The following is a 21,384-nucleotide window of genomic DNA, read 5'->3' on the forward strand; positions in this document are numbered from 1 at the left end:
AATGTCGGAAGCGACAATTTCTTTGATCCTAAAGCGGGACAAGGACCCACTGCAATGTGGATCGTACAGGCCGATCTCGCTCCTCAATGTGAATGCAAAGTTGCTGGCCACGGGGATCGAGGACTGTGTCCTGGGGGTAATCCATGAGGACCAGACGGGATTTGTAAAGGGCAGGCAACTAAACACCAATGTGCGGCGGCTCTTAAACGTGATAATGATGCCATCGGAGGAGAGAGAGGCGGAGATAGTGGCAGCTATGGACACGGAGAAGGCCTTTGACCGAGTAGAGTGGGAGTACCTCTGGGAGGTGCTGCGTAGGATTGGGTTCGGGACAGAGTTTATCAATTGGGTTAAGCTCCTTTACAGAGCCCCGATGGCGAGTGTAGTGACGAACCGGCGGAGGTCGGAGTACTTTCGGCTGTACCGAGGGACGAGGCAGGGGTGCCCCCTGTCCCCCCTGTTGTTCGCATTGGCGATCGAACCATTGGCCATGTCATTGAGGGAGTCTAATAAATGGAGGGGGGTGGTCCGAGGGGGAGAAGAGCATCGGGTGTCGCTATATGCGGATGACCTGTTGCTGTACGTGGCGGATCCAATGGAGGGGATGGTGGAGGTCATGCAGACTCTAAGGGAGTTTGGGGAGTTTTCGGGCTATAAGCTCAATGTAGGGAAGAGTGAGCTCTTTGTATTACAGGCGGGGGACCAAGAAAGAGGAGGGTGCTGAGGAGGGCGGAGGGGAGCTTTTGGTATCTGGGTATCCAGATAGCCAAGGGTTGGGGGACCCTACATAAACTGAATCTGACGAGGTTGGTGGAGCAAATGGAGGAGGATTTCAAAAGATGGGACATGTTACCGCTCTCGCTGGCGGGTAGAGTGCAGTCGGTCAAAATGGTGATCCTTCCGAGGTTTCTGTTTGTGTTTCAGTGCCTTCCCATCGTGATCACTAAGGCCTTTTTTAAGAGAGTAGGTAGGAGTATTATGGGGTTTGTGTGGGCGAATAAGACCCAGAGAGTAAGGAGAGGGTTCCTGGAACGCAGTAGGGACCGAGGAGGGTTGGCGCTGCCAAACCTGGGGAGCTACTACTGGGCAGCAAATGTGGCGATGATCTGCAAGTGGGTTATTGAGGGAGAGGGGGTGGCATGGAAGAGGATGGAGATGGCGTCCTGTAAAGGAACGAGCCTGGGGGCGTTGGTGACGGCACCGCTGCCGCTCTCGCCGACAAAGTATACCACGAGCCCGGTGGTGGCGGCAACGCTAAGGATCTGGGGCCAGTAGAGACGGCACCGGGGTGCAATGGGAGCATCGGTGTGGTCCCCGATCAGGGGTAACCACCGGTTTGTCCCGGGGAAGATGGACGGGGGGTTCCAGAGCTGGCATCGGGCGGGGATTGGAAGAATGGGGGACCTGTTCATCGACGGGACGTTTGCGAGCCTAGGGGCACTGGAGGAGAAGTTCGAGTTACCCCCGGGAAATGCCTTTAGATATATGCAGGTGAGGGCTTTTGTGAGGCGACAGGTGAGGGAATTCCCGTTGCTCCCGGCACAAGAAGTTCAAGATAGGGTGATCTCGGGTGTATGGGTCGGGGAGGGCAAGGTGTCGGAAATACGCCAGGAGTTGAAAGAAAAGTGGAAGCGCTGGTTGAAGAGTTGAAGGGTAAATGGGAGGAGGAGCTGGGGGAGGAGATCGAGGAAGGTCTGTGGGCTGATGCCCTAGGTAGGGTTAATTCCTCCTCCTCATGTGCCAGGCTCAGCCTGATACAATTTAAGGTGGTCCACAGAGCGCACTTGACGGGGGCGAGGTTGAGTAGGTTCTTTGGGGTAGAGGACAGATGTGGAAGGTGCTCAGGGAGCCCGGCGAACCATGACCATATGTTTTGGTCATGCCAGGCACTGGAGGGGCTCTGGAGAGGAGTGGCGGGAGCAATATCTCAGGTGGTGAAAGTCTGGGTCAAGCCAAGCTGGGGGCTAGGAATATTTGGAGTAGTGGACGAAACGGGAGTGCAGGAGGCGAAAGAGGCCGGCATTCTGGCCTTTGCGTTCCTAGTAGCCCGGCGAAGGATCTTGCTAATGTGGACGGAGGCGAAGCACCCCAGCCTGGAGGCCTGGATAAATGATATGGCTGGGTTCATAAAGTTGGAGAGGATTAAGTTTGCCTTGAGAGGGTCTGCGCAGGGGTTCTACAGGCGGTGGCAACCGTTCCTAGACTATCGCGCGGAGCGTTAGAGGAAGGTTGGTCAGCAGCAGCAGCAACCTTGGGGGGGTGGTGGGGGGGGGGGGGGGGGGGGTGGCTGGAGGGGACGTCCTGGGAGGTTGGGGGGAGGGGGGGGAAAGGGGGGACTGTCTGGGCGGGTGGATGAGCAAGAGATAACATGAAGGGTTGGGGAAACTGGCACGTACGGGTGAGGGCCAGTGTACAAAGCTGTGTAAATATATAATTTTGCCATGTATATATCTTGCTCTGCGTGATTTCTCTTTTTTTTTTGTTACCGGGGGGGGGTATTTGTAAGGGAGAAAAATTGTGTTAAAAAACTTTAATAAATATATATATTTTTTAAAAGGTTTGCGTCACTCTTAGCTGACTCTTTAATGGAAAAACCTTCCAACCCAAGGCCCACGGATAATCATCAGGGACGGGAACATTGGCTGAATTCTTTCTCTCTCTATTCCGCAGTCACCCAGGCCAATTTCTAGCTTCCTAACCACTGACGCCAGCAAAGCAACCCAAATTGTGGGATCAAAGTAGAATTGTGGATTGACAAGCCAGTCGTCAGATTTGCGATGAGTTCCAGTAAGAAGCTATTGTGGTTTCCGACAAGGTTGCACCAAGAGGCCATATCTCCTGACACTCATAGAATCCTACTGCACAGGAGGCCATTCAGTCCATCAAGCCTGTGCTGCTCTTTGAAAGAGCCATGCAAAAAAACCTATTTCCCTAAACGCTGCTAGGTTCCCCCTTCGCTTTGTGTATTTATCCAGTTCCTATTAGAATGTTACTGTTGAATCTGATTCCAGCATCCTTTCAGATAGTGAAATCATAATAACTCCTGCATTAAAAAAAAAACACCTCCTATCTGGCTATTCCCAGGAAACTTTGTAATCTGCTCACCTATTAACAATATTATTACACTCCAGGGCAGGTTTAACCCTCCAGGATAGGATGTGGAAGCAGCTGGAAGGAATTGGGCAATGTCCAGCCCCTGAGGTTCATTTCCTTGTGCCTCTTACCTTTACTGGGTGACATGTAGACACATTTTCTATCCCTCGAAATGGGTCGCGGCCTCCCTGAGGCCCACGAGACAAAATTCAGGATCGAACCATCGGACCATCTGGAACACAGAACATGATGAACATGAACACAGAACAGACCGTTGTGCTGAGTGTCAATCTGTGTTTAAATCCTCTCGACCACAGTAAGCGACACTTGGGAAAGTCGTGGATGTATCACCAGGACAAGATTCAGATTGTGGGTGTCGTGCCTCTTGCACTCATGGTCAAAATGCATCATGAATGTTGCCCACACCCATCAGTCACTTGTAGAAATGGAGCCCAGCCGCGGTCTGTATTTTTGAGAAGAGCCAGGGTTTGGGGAGTGGGGTGGGAGAGAGGAAATTGAAGAATAAGGCAGTGAGAATGTGGAACTTGCTACCACATGGAGTAGTTGGGGTGAGTAGCATAGATAAAGCCATTCGGAAGCTAGATAGGGACACAAGGGAGAAAGGAATCGAAGGATATGTTGACAGGGCTCACGCTGAAAGTGGGTGGGAGGAGGCCCATTGCAGGCCTGTTTCTGTTTTGTAGATTCTATGTAATAAAAAAGTGAATCATGAGGGAACGGCTGGAAATGGGAGAAAATAGGACAGAAGGACCCAGTGGCGGGGAGGGGAGAGAAATGAGTGCAAAAAATTGAGATTTGTTATCACAGAATCAGTAATGGGATACAATGAAAGTAGCCAAAAGATGCTAAGATGCAGAGTTCAGGTGTGAAAGGGCTCCACACTGCTGAAGGATAAATATCACAAACCTGAATCGTCCATCATTCTCGTTTGTGTGAAGGCCAATCCACCAAAACTGGTCCTGAAAGCGGGAAAGCTGGGAAAAAAAGAAAATGAGCTGGTCATTCCTTTCACTGTAGGCATCACATTTTTTCAATTCATTCTTGGGTTGCAGGCATTGCTGGCAAGGCGGCTATGATAAGGTCTGGAAAGGAGTCCACACCCAGCCGAACAGGTTGAATCAAAAGGAAAAAATGTTTAATGCAACAGAACAAGGGTACAGAGCAATTACTCTACTACCGGAGACAACTCCTAATTCATGGCCCTTCGTTTTTATATGGGATGTCAAAGGGGGCGCCACGCCCCTCAGTGGGGGAGTGCATATTCCCCATAGTCACCCAGTCTGATAAGTGTCCCATAACCTGCTTAAGTCCAGGTTATGACAGCGGTCATTTATTGCCCATTGCTAATTACCCTTGTGAAGCTGGTGGTTAGTCGCCTTCTTGAACCATTCAGTCCACAGCGTTCTCAGTTGCTGGTGGGTGGCAGTTCAAAGATTTTGACCCAATGGCAGCGAAGAAATGGTGATATATTTCCAAGTTAGGACCAGGTGTGATTTGGAGGAGAACTTGCAGGTGCCGGTGTTCCTATGTGTCTGCTGCCCTTGTCCTTCTAGGTGGTTGAGGTCACGGGTTTGGAAGGTACTGCCAAAAGAGCCTTGGTGGGTTGCTGCAGTGCATCTTGTAGATGGTGCACACGGCTGCTACTCTGCATCGATGAACGGAAGGAGTGAATGTTTAAATTGGTGGATGGAGTGTTGATCAAGTGGACTGCATTGACCTGGATTCTTGGGTGTTGTTGGAGCTGCATTCATCCAGGCAAGTATTCCATCACAATCCTGACTTGTGCCTTATAGAAGATAGAAAGGCTTTGGAGAGTCAGGAGGTGAGTTACCCATCACTGGATACCTAACCTCTGAACTGCTTTTGTAGCCACAGTATTTATACGGCTAGTCCAGTTCAGTTTCTGGTCAGGGGCAGCACGGTGGCACAGTGGTTAGTACTGCTGCCTCACAGCGTGAGGAACCTGGGTTCAATTCCTGCCTTGGGTGACTGTGCGGAGTTTGCACATTCTCCCCATGTCTGCATGGGTTTCCTCCAGGTGCTCCAGTTTCCTCCCACAGTCCAAAGATCTGCAACTTAGGTGGATCGGCCATGCTAAATTGCCCTTAGTGTCCAAATGTTAGGTGGAGTTACGGGGATGGGACAGGGGAGTGGGCCTAGGTAGGGTGCTCTTTCACAGAGTCGGTGCAGACTTGGTGGGCCGAATGGCCTTCCTCTGCACTGTAGGGACTCTATGAATGGTAACTCCCAGGATCTTGATAGAGGGGGATTCAGTGATGGTAATGCTATTGAATGTCTTGAAGATGGTCATTGCCTGGCACTTGTGTGGTGCGAAAGTTACTTGCCACTTATCAGCCAAGACTGGGTATTATAATTGAAAGATTGAGTGAACTTGGCCTATGGTCCCTGTAGTTCTGAAGAATGAGGTAGTCGAGTTGAAACAGATAAAATTCTTCAAGGATTTGACAGGGTAAATGGTGAGAAAATATCTCCCTTGCTTGGAGAGTCTAGAATTCTACGTGACAGGTGAGTTAGCTGAAGCTGCCACCGCATCACTTCCTGTGATGGCTTCGACAATGGGGCAGTTATGCGCAAGTGGAGGAAATGTTGACTCAAACCTGTGCGATCAAGCTGTGTACAAATAAAGTGTCTTATTACAAGTTATTAAAGCTTGAGAAGTTAATAGTTAGTGGAGTTTGAAACCTGTCCAATTTTCCCAACAACTTAAATTTTCTCTGGTGGAATAAGAAATATGCTCCAGGAAATTATGGGTGCAGCTCTCCCAAACGATTTCTTAGTGTGGTCTCCGGCTGGAAAGGAGGTACAATTCCCACCGGGTGGTTGGGCGCGATCCACAGCGCAATCCCGCTCTTTTGGAGGTCGAGCTGAACTGCGCCCTGAATGAGGTTGCAGGACCTGAAGACACGGGCAGGTCCGGCTCCTCAGAGATTGGGGATCCCTTTGAAACTAGTGCCCTGATATCAGACTCATGCTCTGGCAGCCCATCCCTCTCGCTGGCATCAGGCTTCCCCCCTCATCGCTGAGATCAGGCCCCCCTCTCAAAATGCTGGTACCAGCACTACCTCCCCCTCCACCCAGGTTAGCGACACCCTACTATGGGGTCGCCAAATGACCCTGTTCAGGCCCCACCTTCTTCAGGCCCCTCCCCCTCCTTGGGGGACTCCTTGACACTGCCCCCTGACAGTGCTGACCTGGCTATGCCAACCTACCATGTCGCCAATTGCCCGGAGGCTACAAAGGCCTCCAAGCTCGTCCGACGTCGTCATCACATCTGCTCTCAGCTTGTGGATTTTTTGATGAAGCAATCAACAGAGATGATTGATGAAGGGAATGCGGTGGATGTTGTCTGCATGGATTTTAAGAAAGCGTTTGCCAAAGTACCACATAAAAGATTGATTAAGAAAATTGAGGGCTATGGATATGGATAGAGTCAGTGTCCAATTGGAAAGAAAATTGGCTTAAGGGAGAGAAAGCAGCAAGTCAGACTAGGTGATTGTCTTTTGGACAGGAGATGATCGACAATGTTGACACAGAGAAATGTGACATGATGCATTTTGTCAGCAAGTATAAGGAGAGGCAAAATAGACTAAATAGCACAGTGCTAAAAAATGTGCACAAGCAGATGGACTGGGGGTGCCCGTGCCTCGACCTTTGAAGGTGATAGCTCTGGTTAGGCTCCAACCAGAGCACGGCATCCATGTCTGAAACTACCTTTTAGGAAAGATATGAAGAAATTTGCGAAGGTGCAGAGGAGATTTACCAGGATGGTCGGTTAGAGTTGGAGAAGCTGGGGCTGTTCTCCCTGGAGCAAAGGAGATTGAGGCATGATTTGATGGAGATGGACAGGATTATTACATGTTTGGGTCTGGTAGACAAGGAAATACTCTTCCTGTTAACTGATGGTAGAAGAATTAGGAGACACAGAGTTAAGATTTTGGGCAAGGGATGCAGGGGAGATGTGAGGAAGAACTTCTCTTACACAGCGAGTGGTAATGACCTGAAACTCACTGCCCACGAAGGTGGTGGAAACAATCAATGATTTCCAAAAGAAATTGGATGGGAAATTGATGTCAAGCCTTCAGCTGTGTAAAATATCCCAAAGTGTTTTATTGAACAAAATTTGACAACGAGCACAATAAGAAGGTATTATGGAAGGAAATAGATTACTGGGGTTATGGGGATCAAGCAGTGAAGTGGGACTGACTGATTGCTCTGTAGAGAGCCAGCATGGACATGATGGACTGAATGGTCCCTACTGTGCCGTAAATGACTCCATGACTGAAAAAGAGTCACACAGGGGTGTGAGCAAGAGGCTGCGGCCCAGCAGTCGACATGAGAGCTTCCCGAGCTGCAGACACCGAGTGACATCGCTTCATAGAATTTACAGTGAAGAAGGAAGCCATTCGGCCCATTGAGTCTGCACTGGCCCTTGGAAAGAGCACCCTACTTTTTTACAAATAAATTTAGAGTACCCAATTAATTTTTTCCCAATTAAGGGGTAATTTAATGTGGCCAATCCACCTACCCTGCGCATCTTTGGGCTGTGGGGGTGAAACCCAGGCACGGGGAGAATGTGCAAACTCCACACGGACAGTGACACAGGGCCGGGATTCGAACCCGGGTCCTCAGTGCAGCAGCACTTGGCAGCAGTGCTAACCACTGTACCGAGTGCAGCCCTGAAAGAGCACAATACTTAAGCCCACCCAGTAACCCCACCTAACATTTTCGGACACTAAGGACAATTTAGCATGGCCAATCCACCTAACCTGCACACCTTTGGACTGTGGGAGGAAACCGGAGCACCCGGAGGAAACCCACACAGAGAACAGTGACCCAGCTGGGAATCGAACCTGAGACCCTGGGGTTGTGAAGCAACAGTGCTAACCACTGTGCTACCCTGCCTCCCAAATTGAATTCAAATTCTACCAGCTGCATTGGTGGGATTTGAACTCAGAGGATCAGCCTGGGTCTCTGGATTACTCGTCCAGTGACAATACCACTATGCCACCACCTCCCGAGGGGACTTGATAGGGTAGGTACTGTCATGATAACGGATCATAGCCTGAACTACTTAGACATTCACGCAGGTGTAAACCTGTACTGGCTTCTCCGGCTCATCAATGTCAGCATCCGTGCATATGCCAGTGCACGCTGAGTGTGCGGAGGGAGCATGCGCAACTGTTCCCAGCACTGGGCTGATCACCGTCAAGAATTACAGCGCTCAGAATTGGAAGTCGGCCATTTCGGACTGAGATGAGGAGAAATCTCTTTGCTGAGATGAGGAGAAATCTCTTGTGAATCTTCAGAATTCCCCACCCCCAGAGACTTCTGAATTCTCAGTTGCTCAGTAAGTTTAAGACAGAGGTCAATAGATTTTTGGGTACAAAGAGATATGAGATAGTGCAGGAAGGTTGAGTTGAGATAGGAGATCGGACATGACTTTAGTGAATGGTGGAGCAGATTTTGGACAACTAAATCACCTCCTCCAGCTCATATTTTTCACTTTCTTATGTACAGTCCATCAAGGGCAGAAATCTCATCCTCGTATTCATATCACTCCATGGCTTCACTCATCCCCAACATGTAACGCCTTCCAGGAACTCATCATTCCTCCAAACCTGGCCGCTTGCATACTCCTCGCATTTTTTTCCACTCGATGATCTTCAGTTGTCTCTGTCCAAAGCTGTGATAGTCCCTCTTCAAACCTCTCTATCTCTCTCTGCTCCTGATAGATGCTTCTTCAAACCTATTTCTTTGACCAAACCTTTGTCCACATCTCAAAATCTTCTTATAGAACATAGAACATTACAGTGCAGTACAGGCCCTTCGGCCCTCGAGTTGCACCGACCTGTGAAACCACTCTAAAGCCCATCTACACTATTCCCTTGTCGTCCATATGTCTATCCAATGCCATTTGAATGCCCTTAGTGTTGGCGAGTCCACTACTGTTGCAGGCAGGGCATTCCACCCCCTTAGTACTCTCTGAGTAAAGAACCTACCTCTGACATCTGTCTTATATCTATCTCCCCTCAATTTAAAGCTATGTCCCCTCGTGCCAGACATCACCATCCGAGGAAAAAGGCTCTCACTGTCCACCCTATCCAATCCTCTGATCATCTTGTATGCCTCAATTAAGTCACCTCTTAACCTTCTTCTCTTTAACGAAAACAGCCTCAAGTCCCTCAGCCTTTCCTCATAAGATCTTCCCTCCATATCAGGCAACATTCTGGTAAATCTCCTCTGCACCCTTTCCAATACTTCCACATCCTTCCTATAATGCGGCGATAAAGCACTTTGAGATATTCAATTAGGCCCAAGGCTCAATATTAATGTAAGTTGCTGCCATTGTTACACAGGATTATTTTAATCGTCGGAGAACAAGCACAAGAAGATAGGCACAGGAATAGGCCATTCGGTCCTTCGGGCCTGCTCTGCCATTCGATTGGATATTGGTTGATCTGTACTTCAAACCCATTTGCCTGCTTTGGATCCATCGTCTTTGATACCTCCAGTTAAGAAAAACTATAAATCTTTTGGCTAAGATCAAGCCCAAGATGAGGTACAATGTTTTTTCTTGTCAGCTTGTGGAGACCATGAATTGGGTTCAGTTTGAATTTGAATTGGTTTTTAGAGCAAGCAATGAGATGGATTAAGGGTTTGCCCTGTCCACTCTGCACATTGGCTTTGTAACATTAAGGATGGGGTCAAAGACTTCCGGGTGCGGCAATGACCAGCTGAGTCGCACGTTTCGGCACCTCCCATTGGAACGGACTTTTGGGCTCTTAATAGGAGCCCCAACGGCAATTTAAACGGCCAAAAACACTGTGCGGTAAACCAGAAGGGAATCCCCCCGGACACGTATGGAAAAAGGAGAGGATAGTGGCCGGATTGCAGAAGATCCTCTGGAGCAGCGGCAAGGAAGGGAAGCTCGAAGCAAGATGGCGTCGGAAGGTGGCCGTTTGTTATGGGGCCCGGACCAACAAGAGTTCCTGCGGCGCTGTGTGGAAGAGCTGAAGAAGGAGTTGAAGAAGGAAGTGTTGGCCCCGATATTACAGGCGATTGAAGGGCTAAAGGAGGAGCAGAGGACCCAGGAGCTGGAGCTTCGGGTCGTGAAGGCAAAGACTGCTGAAAACGAAGATGAAATACAGGGCCTGGTGGTGAAGGCAGAGACGCACGAGGCACAGCACAAAAGGTGTGTGGAGAGCTTGGAAGCACTGGAGAATAATTCGAGGAGGAAGAATTTAAGAGTCCTGGGTCTTCCCGAAGGCGCAGAAGGGGCGGACGTCGGGACATATGTGAGCACGATACTTCACTCGCTAATGAGATCGGAGGCCCCGACGGGCCCTTTGGAGGTGGAGGGAGCCTATCGAGTTCTGGCGCGAAGACCAAAGGCTGGAGAAATACCTTGAGCTATAGTGGTGAGGCTTCTCCGCTACAAGGACAGAGAGACGGTCCTCAGATGGGCGAAGAAAACTCGGAGCTGTAGGTGGGAGAACGCGGTGATCCGCGTATACCAGGATTGGAGTGCGGAGGTGGCGAGAAGGAGGGCAAGTTTCAATCGGGCTAAGGCGGTGCTTCACAAAAAGAAGGTTCAATTTGGAATGTTGCAACCGGCGAGACTGTGGGTCACACACCAAGGGAAGCACCACTACTTTGAGATGGCAGAAGAGGCGTGGACATTCATTGTGGACGAGAAGCTGGAATAGTCTGGCGAGAGAAAGAGCTTCTGGGACAAAGTGGTGGGATGATTATGTGGGGCGAGGAAGGGGTAAGGGGGGGGGATGATTTTTCAATTTGTTAATTCTGTGATCCTGTAACTTTTCTCTCTTCCCCATGTTGTGTATGGGGGGGGGGGGGGGGGGAGTATGAGGAACTGTGGGCGCCGGTGGGACGGAAAGGGGAAGGAGAAGGGCAATGCGCCATTAGGGGCGGGGCCGAGTGGGAACCCGGGCTTTGCTCCCGCGTTATGGTAATTGTAGCGGGAACAGGGACGCAGGAAGGAGGGGGCCTCGCACAGTGGGGGCCGAGGGCAAGGGGGGAAGCCGAGGTCAACCAGAGTTCGCTGACTTCTGGGACCAACATGGGGGGTGCAACTACGCTAGAGGGGGATCTAGCGGAGGGGTGGGGGTTAACTGGGTTGCTGCTGCTAAGGAGAAGGGGGAGCTGTTATGGGATGGGGTGGTCAAGACTGGGGGGCACCGTCGGTGGGATATACAAGTACGTGGGAACCGGGTGAGGAGCTGGGTTAAAAAAGGGGATGGCTAGTCGACAAGGGGGGGGGGGGGGTAAAGAGCCCCCCAACCCGGCTGATCATGTGGAACGTGAGAGGGCTGAACGGGCCGATTAAAAGGGCACGGGTACTCGCACACCTAAAGAAATTGAAGGTAGATGTGGTTATGTTGCAGGAGACGCACCTGAAACTGATAGACCAGGTCAGACAACGTAAAGGATGGGTGGGGCAGGTGTTTCATTCGAGTTTAGATGCGAAGAATAGGGGGGTGGCTATCTTAGTGGGGAAACGGGTACTGTTTGAGGCAAAGACCATAGTGGCGGATAGTGGGGGTAGATATGTGATGGTGAGTGGCAGATTGCAAGGGGAGGATGTGGTTCTGGTGAACGTATACGCCCCGAACTGGGATGATGCAAATTTTATGAGACGTATGTTGGGGCGTATCCCGGACCTGGAGGCGGGAAAGTTGGTAATGGGGGGAGACTTCAATACGGTGCTTGATCCAGGGCTGGACCGGTCGAGGTCCAGGACCGGGAGGAGGCCGGCAGCGGCCAGGGTGCTCAAGGACTTCATGGGGCAGATGGGAGGAGTAGACCCCTGGAGATTTATTAGGCCTAGGAGTAAGGAGTTCTCATTTTTCTCCCATGTTCACAAGGTATACTCACGGATAGATTTTTTTGTCTTGGGAAGGGCACTGATTCCGAAGGTGACAGGGACGGAGTATACGGCCATAGCTATTTCGGACCACGCTCCACATTGGGTAGACCTGGAGGTCGGAGAGGAAAAAGAACAGCACCCACTCTGGAGAATGGATATGGGCTTATTGGCGGATGAGGGGGTATGTCTAAGGGTGAGGGGGTGTATCGAAAGGTACTTGGAGCTTAATGACAACAGGTGGGAGTGGTCTGGGAGGCGTTGAAGCCGGTGGTCAGAGGGGAACTGATATCCATAAGGGCACATAAAGGGAAACAAGAGGGTAAAGAAAGGGAGCGATTGTTGAGAGAACTTCTGAGGGTGGACAGGCAATATGCAGAGGCACCGGAGGAGGGACTGTACAGGGAAAGACAAAGGTTACATGTGGAATTTGACCTGCTGACCACGGGTAAGGCAGAGGCACAGTGGAGGAGGGCACAGGGTGTACAGTATGAGTATGGAGAGAAGGCGAGTCGGCTACTGGCCCACCAATTGAGGAAGAGGGGAGCGGCGAGGGAGATAGGTGGGGTGAGAGATGAGGAGGGAGAGATGGAACGGGGAGCGGAGAGAGTGAACGGGGTGTTCAAGGCATTCTATGAGAGGTTATATAAGGCTCAGCCCTCGGAAGGGAAGGAGGGAATGATGTGTTTCCTGGATCAGCTGGAATTCCCGAAGGTGGAGGAGCAGGAGAGGGCGGGACTGGGAGCACAGATTGAGATGGAGGAGGTGGTAAAAGGGATTGGGAGCATGCAGGCGGGGAAGGCCCCAGGACCGGACGGATTCCCGGTGGAATTTTATAGGAAATATATGGACCTACTGGCCCCGCTTTTGACGAAAACCTTTAATGAGGCCAGGGAAAGGGGGAAGTTGCTCCCGACTATGTCGGAGGCGACGATATCGCTACTTTTGAAGAAGGAAAATGATCCGCTGCAGTGTGGGTCTTACAGGCCCATTTCCCTTTTAAACGTGGATGCTAAGCTCCTGGCCAAGGTGATGGCGACGAGGATAGAGGACTGTGTCCCGGGGGTGGTCCACGAGGATCAAACTGGGTTCGTTAAGGGGAGACAGCTGAACACGAACATACGGAGGCTGCTAGGGGTGATGATGATGCCCCCACCAGAGTGGGAGGCGGAGATAATGGTGGCGATGGACGCCGAGAAAGCATTCGACAGAGTGGAGTGGGACTATCTGTGGGAAGTGTTGAGGAGATTTGGTTTTGGAGAAGGGTTTATTGGATGGGTACAGCTGCTATAAAGGGCCCCAGTGGCAAGTGTGGTCACGAACAGGCAGAGTTCTGACTACTTCCGTCTTTATAGAGGGACGAGGCAGGGGTGGCCCCTGTCTCACTTACTGTTTGCATTGGCAATTGAGCCCCTGGCCATAGCACTGAAGGGCTCCAGGAAGTGGAGGGGAGTACTCAGGGGAGGAGAAGAACACCGGGTATCATTGTATGCAGATGATTTATTGCTGTATGTTGCGGACCCAATGGAGGGGATGCCTGAGATAATGCAGACACTCAGGGAATTTGGGGAATTCTCGGGGTACAAATTGAATATGGGGAAGAGTGAGTTGTTTGTGGTGCATCCGGGGGAGCAGAGCAGGGGAATACATGATTTACCGCTGAGGAAGGTAACAAGAGATTTCCGATACTTAGGGATTCAGATAGCCAGGAGTTGGGGAACCTTACATAGGCTTAATCTAACACGGGCAGCACGGTAGCATTGTGGATAGCACAATTGCTTCACAGCTCCAGGGTCCCAGGTTCGATTCCGGCCTGGGTCACTGTCTGTGCGGAGTCTGCACGTCCTCCCCGTGTGTGCGTGGGTTTCCTCCGGGCGCTCCGGTTTCCTCCCACAGTCCAAAGATGTGCGGGTTAGGTGGATTGGCCATGCTAAATTGCCCATAGTGTCCAAAAATTGCCCTTAGTGTTGGGTGGGGTTATGGGGATTAGGTGGGGTTACTGGGTTGTGTGGGCTTAGGTAGGGTGCTCTTTCCAAGAGCCGGTGCAGACTCGATGGGCCGAATGGCCTCCTTCTGCACTGTAAATTCTATGAAACACGATTGGTGGAACAGATGGAGGAGGATTTTAAGAGATGGGACATGGTGCCCCTGTCACTGGTGGGTAGGGTGCAGGCGGTCAAAATGGTAGTCCTCCCGAGATTCCTTTTTGTGTTTCAGTGCCTCCTGGTGATGGTCACGAAGGCTTTTTTCAAGAAAATCGAGAAAAGTGTCATGGGTTTTGTGTGGGCTGGGAGGACCCCGAGAGTGAGGAGGGGGTTCTTGCAGCGTTGCAGGGATAGGGGGGGGCTGGCACTACCGAGCCTAAGTGAATACTACTGGGCCGCCAATATCTCAAAGGTGTGTAAGTGGATGGGAGAAGGGGAGGGAGCGGCGTGGAAGAGATTGGAGATGGCGTCCTGCAAGGGAACCAGCCTACAAGCACTGGCGACGGCGCCGTTGCTGTTCTCCCCGAAGAAATACACCACAAGTCCAGTGGTGGTGGCAACACTGAATATTTGGGGGCAGTGGAGACGGCATAGGGGAAGGACGGGAGTCTCGGTGCGGTCCCCGATAAGAAATAATCATAGGTTGGTCCCGGGGAGAATAGATGGGGGATTTGGAGCATGGCAGAGAGCTGGGATTGTGCAACTGAAAGATCTGTTCTTAGACGGGATGTTTGCGAGTCTGGGAGCGCTGACGGAAAAATATGGGTTGCCCCAAGGGAATGCATTTCGGTACATGCAACTGAGGGCTTTTGCGAGGCAACAGGTGAGGGAATTCCCGCAGCTCCCGACGCAGGAGATTCAGGATAGAGTGATCTCAGGGACATGGGTGGGGGATGGTAGGGTGTTGGATATATACAGGGAAATGAGGGATGAGGGGGAGATCATGGTGGATGAGCTGAAGGGAAAATGGGAAGAAGAGCTGGGGGAAGAGATTGAAGAGGGGCTGTTGGCAGATGCCGTACGTAGGGTAAACTCTTCGTCCTCGTGCGCCAGGCTAAGCCTGATACAATTCAAGGTTTTGCACAGGGCGCATATGACCGGAACAAGGCTTAGTAAATTTTTCGGGGTAGAGGATAGGTGTGGGAGATGCTCGAGAAGCCCAGCAAACCACACCCACATGTTTTGGTCATGCCCGGCACTGCAGGGGTTCTGGGTGGGGGTGGCAAATGTGCTTTCGAAGGTGGTGGGGGTCCGGGTCGAGCCAAGCTGGGGGTTGGCTATATTTGGGGTTGCAGAAGAGCCGGGAGTGCAGGAGGCGAGAGAGGCTGATGTTTTGGCCTTTGCGTCCCTAGTAGCCCGGCGAAGGATATTGCTTATGTGGAAGGAAGCCAAACCCCCGGGCGTGGAGACCTGGATAAACGACATGGCTGGGTTTATAAAACTAGAACGGATAAAGTTCACACTAAGGGGTTCGGCTCAAGGAGGGGGGGGGGGGGGGAGGGCTCGGGTGGGTCCTCAGGGGTGTTTTTGTATAGATATATGTACTTGGTTATGTATATTGGATTGTTTGATTTTATTATCTGGGTGAGTTATTATTTTTGTTATGGCAGTTGCCATTTAGTTTATATATTATTTATTTATTTGTTAAAAACGGTCACTGTTATTTATATTGTTTTATTGTTGTAAAAAGGGAAAAACCTTTGTATTGTTTTGTTTGGCCGAAAAATTTGAATAAAATATATTTTTTAAAAAAGGATGGGGTCAAAAAAAAAGAAGTAAAAACAAGAAACTAAAAACAAACACTAAATGATCCAGCCCCACTATTTAACGCCAACTGCACCCCCCCCCCCCACCCCCTCCCCACAACAGTATAAATCTAATCTTTTTTCCAGTTCTCTCCAGCTTTGACAAAGATTCATCCAGACTCGAAACGTTAGCTCCCTTCTCTCTCCACAGATGCTGTCAGGCCTGCTGAGACTGTCCAACATCTTCTGTTTTTCTTTCGGATTCCAGCATCCGCAGTAATGTGCTTTTACCAAATTATTCTCCCTCTACTCTTGAATTAGTGTCGGAGGAATTAGGGCGTGCAGGTTGAAAACATATTATGGAGCAATTTGGATGCTACGATCAGCCATTAAGGAGGAAAATCGTGCCTCTGAAATTCCTGATTCATCCTCGTGAGGGTCTGTATCAGGGGTATTTATCCAAAACAAAATCTACTCCGTCCCTCACTGTGAACCAATGCTGCGGAATTGTAAATAAAAAATAAACAACCTTTACATTGGTTTTATGAGTGAGCTGCTCGCATTAATTTGAACCATTTCAATTGGTTGAATGATCCTCACCATTTCCCAGATTCTTGCCTCCCCAAACCCTCAGTGTGACAGTTGTTGTTTGCACATCTGTGCAAAGCCACTGGGGATCATTCCAAGGAGGAGTTTGGTGTCAGTCCCTAATCTAAAATCTTCTAGTTGTGTGTCGGAAGTCCTACCTCCTGCAGAATCTTCCCCAGGAAGGTCAGCTCCTCCTGGCTATGGATGGAGGCCAGCTCCGCTCCGAACCAGGTACAGATCCGCTGGGCTTGGGGCCAGGTGGAGAGATGCTCAAAGAATTTGTACTCGGCATCCTGGAACTGGACCCACTTGTTGCTTGTAGCATCTGGGAAGAGACAGCATTGGTTCAGTTTACATCAGCAGAGTCATCCATTAGGCAAAAACATATTATGAAGGAATACAAAGACTAAATCGAAAACAGAGAATTCTGGAACCACTCGGCAAGTCAAACAGCATGTGTAGAGAGAGAGAGAAAAACAAAGTGTAGAATCTGGCAAAGTAGCATGCATGAACTAGCAGGTAGAAAACAATAACAAGGTTTATTCGATATACAATAAGTCTCCCCGGAGGTCTCCCTCCTCGACCTGCAGCTAGGTCAGGGTTTATATACAAGTGTGGGTTCCCCTAATTAAGGGGAAGCCCCGCCCCCATTACTGGAGGTCACAGAGAACCGGATTGTTCTTATACTGTGACCCCCGTGGGGGTTATAACACTCCCCCCTCTCCCAAGTCCGGAGAGACATCCATGGACTGATCGGAAGAGTCTCTTCTCTTTTTTGCCCGGAGACAGTTTCATGAGCTGATCGCCTGGCATCTGTTGGCGTATACCAGAGCGGGGAGTAGCATTTTCGTGCGGAGTGCCTGGGTGGTGCCAGCGAAAGCAATGAGGCTCTGAGATGTGGCACGATGGGCTCCAGCGATGGCAATACACCCACACCCGATTCGGATTTGGAACTGGTGGGACTTCGTCCGCCATTTTCGACATTGGTGTCCGGTCTCTCTACGGCTGGCACAACCGGGGTAATGGTGATAACGTCGGCCGAGGTGGCAATACAGGCGGCGGACGGACCTGGATTGGGGCCTCTGGAACCGTGTCCAGTGTCACGGGAACATAACTGCGGAGATGGCCCACGTGTCGATTAGACACGCATCCCAGCGCCCGAACCCGATACGAGACTGGCCCTGTCGGTATCAACACAACACCTGGAATCCACGTGGCCCCTTCACCAAAGTACCGAACATGCACCAGATCAGCAAGGGCGAACGGCGCAAAGGTGCATGCCGGCCTGCGTCAGCCTCAGTCCTGTCCTGGAGACGACGGCTATTCCCGCCAATGTCAGGGATGACGAAACCCAACTGGGTGTGGAAGCGGTGACCCATCAGCAATTCAGCTGCAGTGACACCCATCGTGGTGTGCAGTGTTGTTCAGTAGCAAAATATGAAATGTGCCAGTCGAGTCTCATCAGGAACTGGCGGTCTGCTTCTTCATGCCGTGCTTAAAGGTCTGGACGGCCCGCTCCGCTAATCCATTGATCCCGAGTGGTATCGCGGCCTTGAATGCCCCAACTCCACGCTTGTGAAAGCAGTTCCGTTATCTGAAACCAGTACCTCTAGTATTCTGTACGTGTTGAATGACTGTAGCAGTCACTCGATGGTGGCCTGAGTGGACGTCACCTGCATCTTATAGACCTTCATCCACTTCGAGTCGGCATCCACGACGATGAGGAACATCGCTCCCTGGAATGGTCCCGCAAAGTCTATGTGGAGGCCAGACCAAGGACAGCCCAGCAATCCCATCCTCATCATCAGTGTAAAATCCAACAAGGTAGCATGCATGAACAGGTAGAAAACAATAACAAGGTTTATTCAATATACAATAAGTCTATACTCTCCAAAGGGTCTCCCTTCACGACCTACAATTGAGGGTTCCCCTAAGTGAAGGGGGAGCCTCACCCCGTTACCGGGGATGTTCATATTCCGTGGAAGTCACGGGGAATCGGATTATCCTTATACTGTGACCTCAGTGGGGGTTATAGCACAGAGCTGCCATTTCAAAAGGCCTGTCAACAGATACTTGGGAACATCATCACCTGGAAGTTCCCCTCCACGTCACCCGCCATCTTGACTTGGAAATATATCGTCCGTTCTTTCGCTATCGCTGGGTAAAAATCCTGGAATTACCTCCCTAACAGCACTGTGGGTGTATCTGCACCACAGTGACTACAGCGGTTCAAGACGGCAGCTCACCTACAGCGTCTCAAGGGCAATTAGGCATGGACAATAAATGCTGACCTAGCCAGTGATGCCTGTGCCTCAATAAAAATAATTATTAAAAACTGGAAGAAGTTAGAAATTTAAAGATTTATAAAAGTGGAGAAGCAGAAAAACTGTGTGTGGGCAAGACAAAGTTAAACTGAACAAAGCCACAGTTCCTGCTTTGTAATCCACACTAATCTGGGTTTGCCCATTTTGGCTGCTGTGAAGGCCGGATGCAAACCAGGCATTAAAAAAAAATCTGGGTCAGAATTTTCAGAATGGCAAAGGGCTCGGCCCCCAGGAAACGTATCCCCACCGTCCCCAACAGGCCGAATCCCATTTCACGTCCGACTGTGCATTGACTGGCAGAAGCTAGAAAGCCCTGCCATGGAGAGCAGCTGGCCAAAGCTCTTCAGTCATTCCAGGAATAGCGCTCTAGTGGCCAGAAGAGGTACTGCAGCTGGCCCGAAATGGCCGGGTACTGGAGAAATCAGGGCAAACTTTAAGCAGTGCTCGGCTTCGGTCAAACGGACCTTTGAGAAGGTGTGGAAATCTCCATGGCTTCCTGATTCCTGATCCTGTACTATTGAAAAGGCAGCCCAGGGTGCGGCAGGCACTAGAGAAATGCAAGTTATTTCTTCAGTTGAACATAAGGGATAAAGGCCGGAATTCTCCAACCGTTGGGATTCTCTTTTCCCTCCGGCAGCCGGCCCTGCCCACGGGTTTCCCAGTGGTGTGGGGTGTCGTGCTTTATCAACAGAAATAGATGGCTAGACAACTGTTTCTCCAGATGATCTCATTATGAACACTTGGCTGAATTCCAAGACTCTCTAATCAATTAACTCAGCAATCCCTGCTATTTACGCGGGCTGATGTGTAGTGTTACCCCACGCGGGACCGAACATACTGAGAGAAAGGCCCAAACTCATAGATCCCTGGGGCCCGACCAGACCGTGAATATGACCGCCCCCCCACCCCGGGTGACCCCGAAACCGCAACAAGATCCCAAGACCCCTCCAGACGCAACCACTTACCTTCCACAAGGTCAGACTTCTCTCATTGGATCCCAGGACCCCCAGAAGCAGCCACCGAGCTACAAAATGAGGAAAATGTGCTGGTCTGCAGATGAGTCTGAAACAACGCGGTTTCAAGTCTCCTTTACCCAGCATACTCCTGGCAAACGTCCAAATGATCGTAAACAAGCTGGATGTGCTTAACGCTAGACTTACCTTCAGAGAGAGGTGAAAGACTGCTGTGTGCTCTGTCTCACAGAGGACATGGCTCACTCCTGCCTCACTGGACTGTGCCGTACAATCTGAGGCCTTTTCAATTCACCAGATGGACTGCACAGCATCCTCGGGCAAGGCGAAGGGTGGAGGTGTTTGCCTCCTCATCAATTATTCCTGGTGCTCAGACATGGCAGCCCTGGAAAACGTCTGCTCCTGGACCTAGAATACCTGACTGTGAAGTGCTGCCCATAATACCTTCCGCTGGAGTTCATTTCTGCCATCATCACAGCGGTCAACATCCCACCCCAGGTGGAAGTGAAAAAGTGAAGAAGGCACTTGATGAATTGTACACCGCTATAAACAATCTTGAAACGGAATACCCGGAGGCCTTGTTCATTGTAGCTGGTGACTTCAACCAGGCCAACCTCAGGAATGCCGAAATTCCACCGACACATCTCCTGTCCCACCAGGGGCCCTAACATCCTTGACCACTACTACACAAACAGCAAGAGCACTTACCACTCCATCCCCCAACCAACATTTTGGATAATCGGACCACAACACAATGCTGCTTCTCCTGGCATACAAGCACAAACTTAAGCGAGAAGATCCAATTAAGAAGATTGTGCGATGCTGGTCCAAGGCAACAGAAGAGCTCCTACGTGACTGGAGTCAGTGGACTGGTCCATTTTCAAGAACTCAGCGGCCAACCTTGACGAGTATGCCACAACTGTCACAGACTTCATCAGTAAGTGTGTCAAGGACTGCGTGCCAAAGAAGGTAGTAAGAGCAATCCCCAACCGGAAACTATGGTTTAACCGGGAGTTCCACTCCCTACTGAAGTCCAGGGCTGAGGCATCCAAGACGGGTGACCTTGACCTATACAAGAAATCTAGGTATGTCCTCTGCAAAGCCATCAGGGATGATAAGAGACAATACCAGACTAAGCTAGAGTCCCAGACTAACGACACAAACTCTTGTTGATTGTGGCAAGGCTTACACCATATAATGGGCTACAAAGCAAAGCCGAGTATTTCTTGGGGAACAGAGCACTCCTCCCCAATGAACTCAATGCATTCTATGCTCGTTTTGAGCAGGAAGCTAACAAACCGATGTCAACTGCCCCAACAGCCTCGGACACACCCATTCCTACCGTCACAGTCTCAGAATTTAGATCAGCCTTCTCGAAAGTGAATCTTACGGAAAGGAACGGGCCATTACGGAGTCCGTGGTCACGCACTCATATCCTGTGCGGACCAACCGGTGGGTGTGTTTGCAGACATCTCTAACCTCTCCCCCATCCCGAGGTTCCCACCTGTTTCAAAACGACCATGCAATGTGCCTCAATGGCTACCAACCGGTGGCCCTGACATCTATTATTATGAAGTGTTTTGAGAGGTTAGTTATAAGACACATCATTTCATACTCCCAGAATGCCTTGGTCCACTGCAATTCACCTACCGCCACAACCGGTCCACAGCAGACACCATCTCCCTGGCCCTACACTCGTCCCTGGAACATCTCCACAACAAGGACACCTACGTCAGACTCCTGTTCAGTGAC

The 21,384-nt window shown here is 50.5% G+C and overlaps 1 protein-coding gene across 3 annotated transcripts in view; it reads right to left on the minus strand.

The window, feature by feature from the left end:
* The window catches only part of mrc2 (mannose receptor, C-type 2), a 603,955-nt gene that overhangs the window by 75,803 nt on the left and 506,768 nt on the right, over nucleotides 1-21,384 (minus strand). For all 3 annotated transcript variants that reach the window (XM_072486972.1, XM_072486974.1, XM_072486973.1), the window contains 3 exons: nucleotides 16,496-16,662; nucleotides 4,021-4,088; nucleotides 3,225-3,325 (listed from right to left, as the gene is read on the minus strand). In XM_072486972.1, the coding sequence (XP_072343073.1) occupies nucleotides 3,225-3,325; nucleotides 4,021-4,088; nucleotides 16,496-16,662 (336 nt within the window). The remainder of the gene's footprint in view (nucleotides 1-3,224; nucleotides 3,326-4,020; nucleotides 4,089-16,495; nucleotides 16,663-21,384) is intronic.

This window comes from Scyliorhinus torazame, chromosome 21, assembly GCF_047496885.1.
Source record: "Scyliorhinus torazame isolate Kashiwa2021f chromosome 21, sScyTor2.1, whole genome shotgun sequence".
Taxonomy (NCBI): Eukaryota; Metazoa; Chordata; class Chondrichthyes; order Carcharhiniformes; family Scyliorhinidae; genus Scyliorhinus; species Scyliorhinus torazame.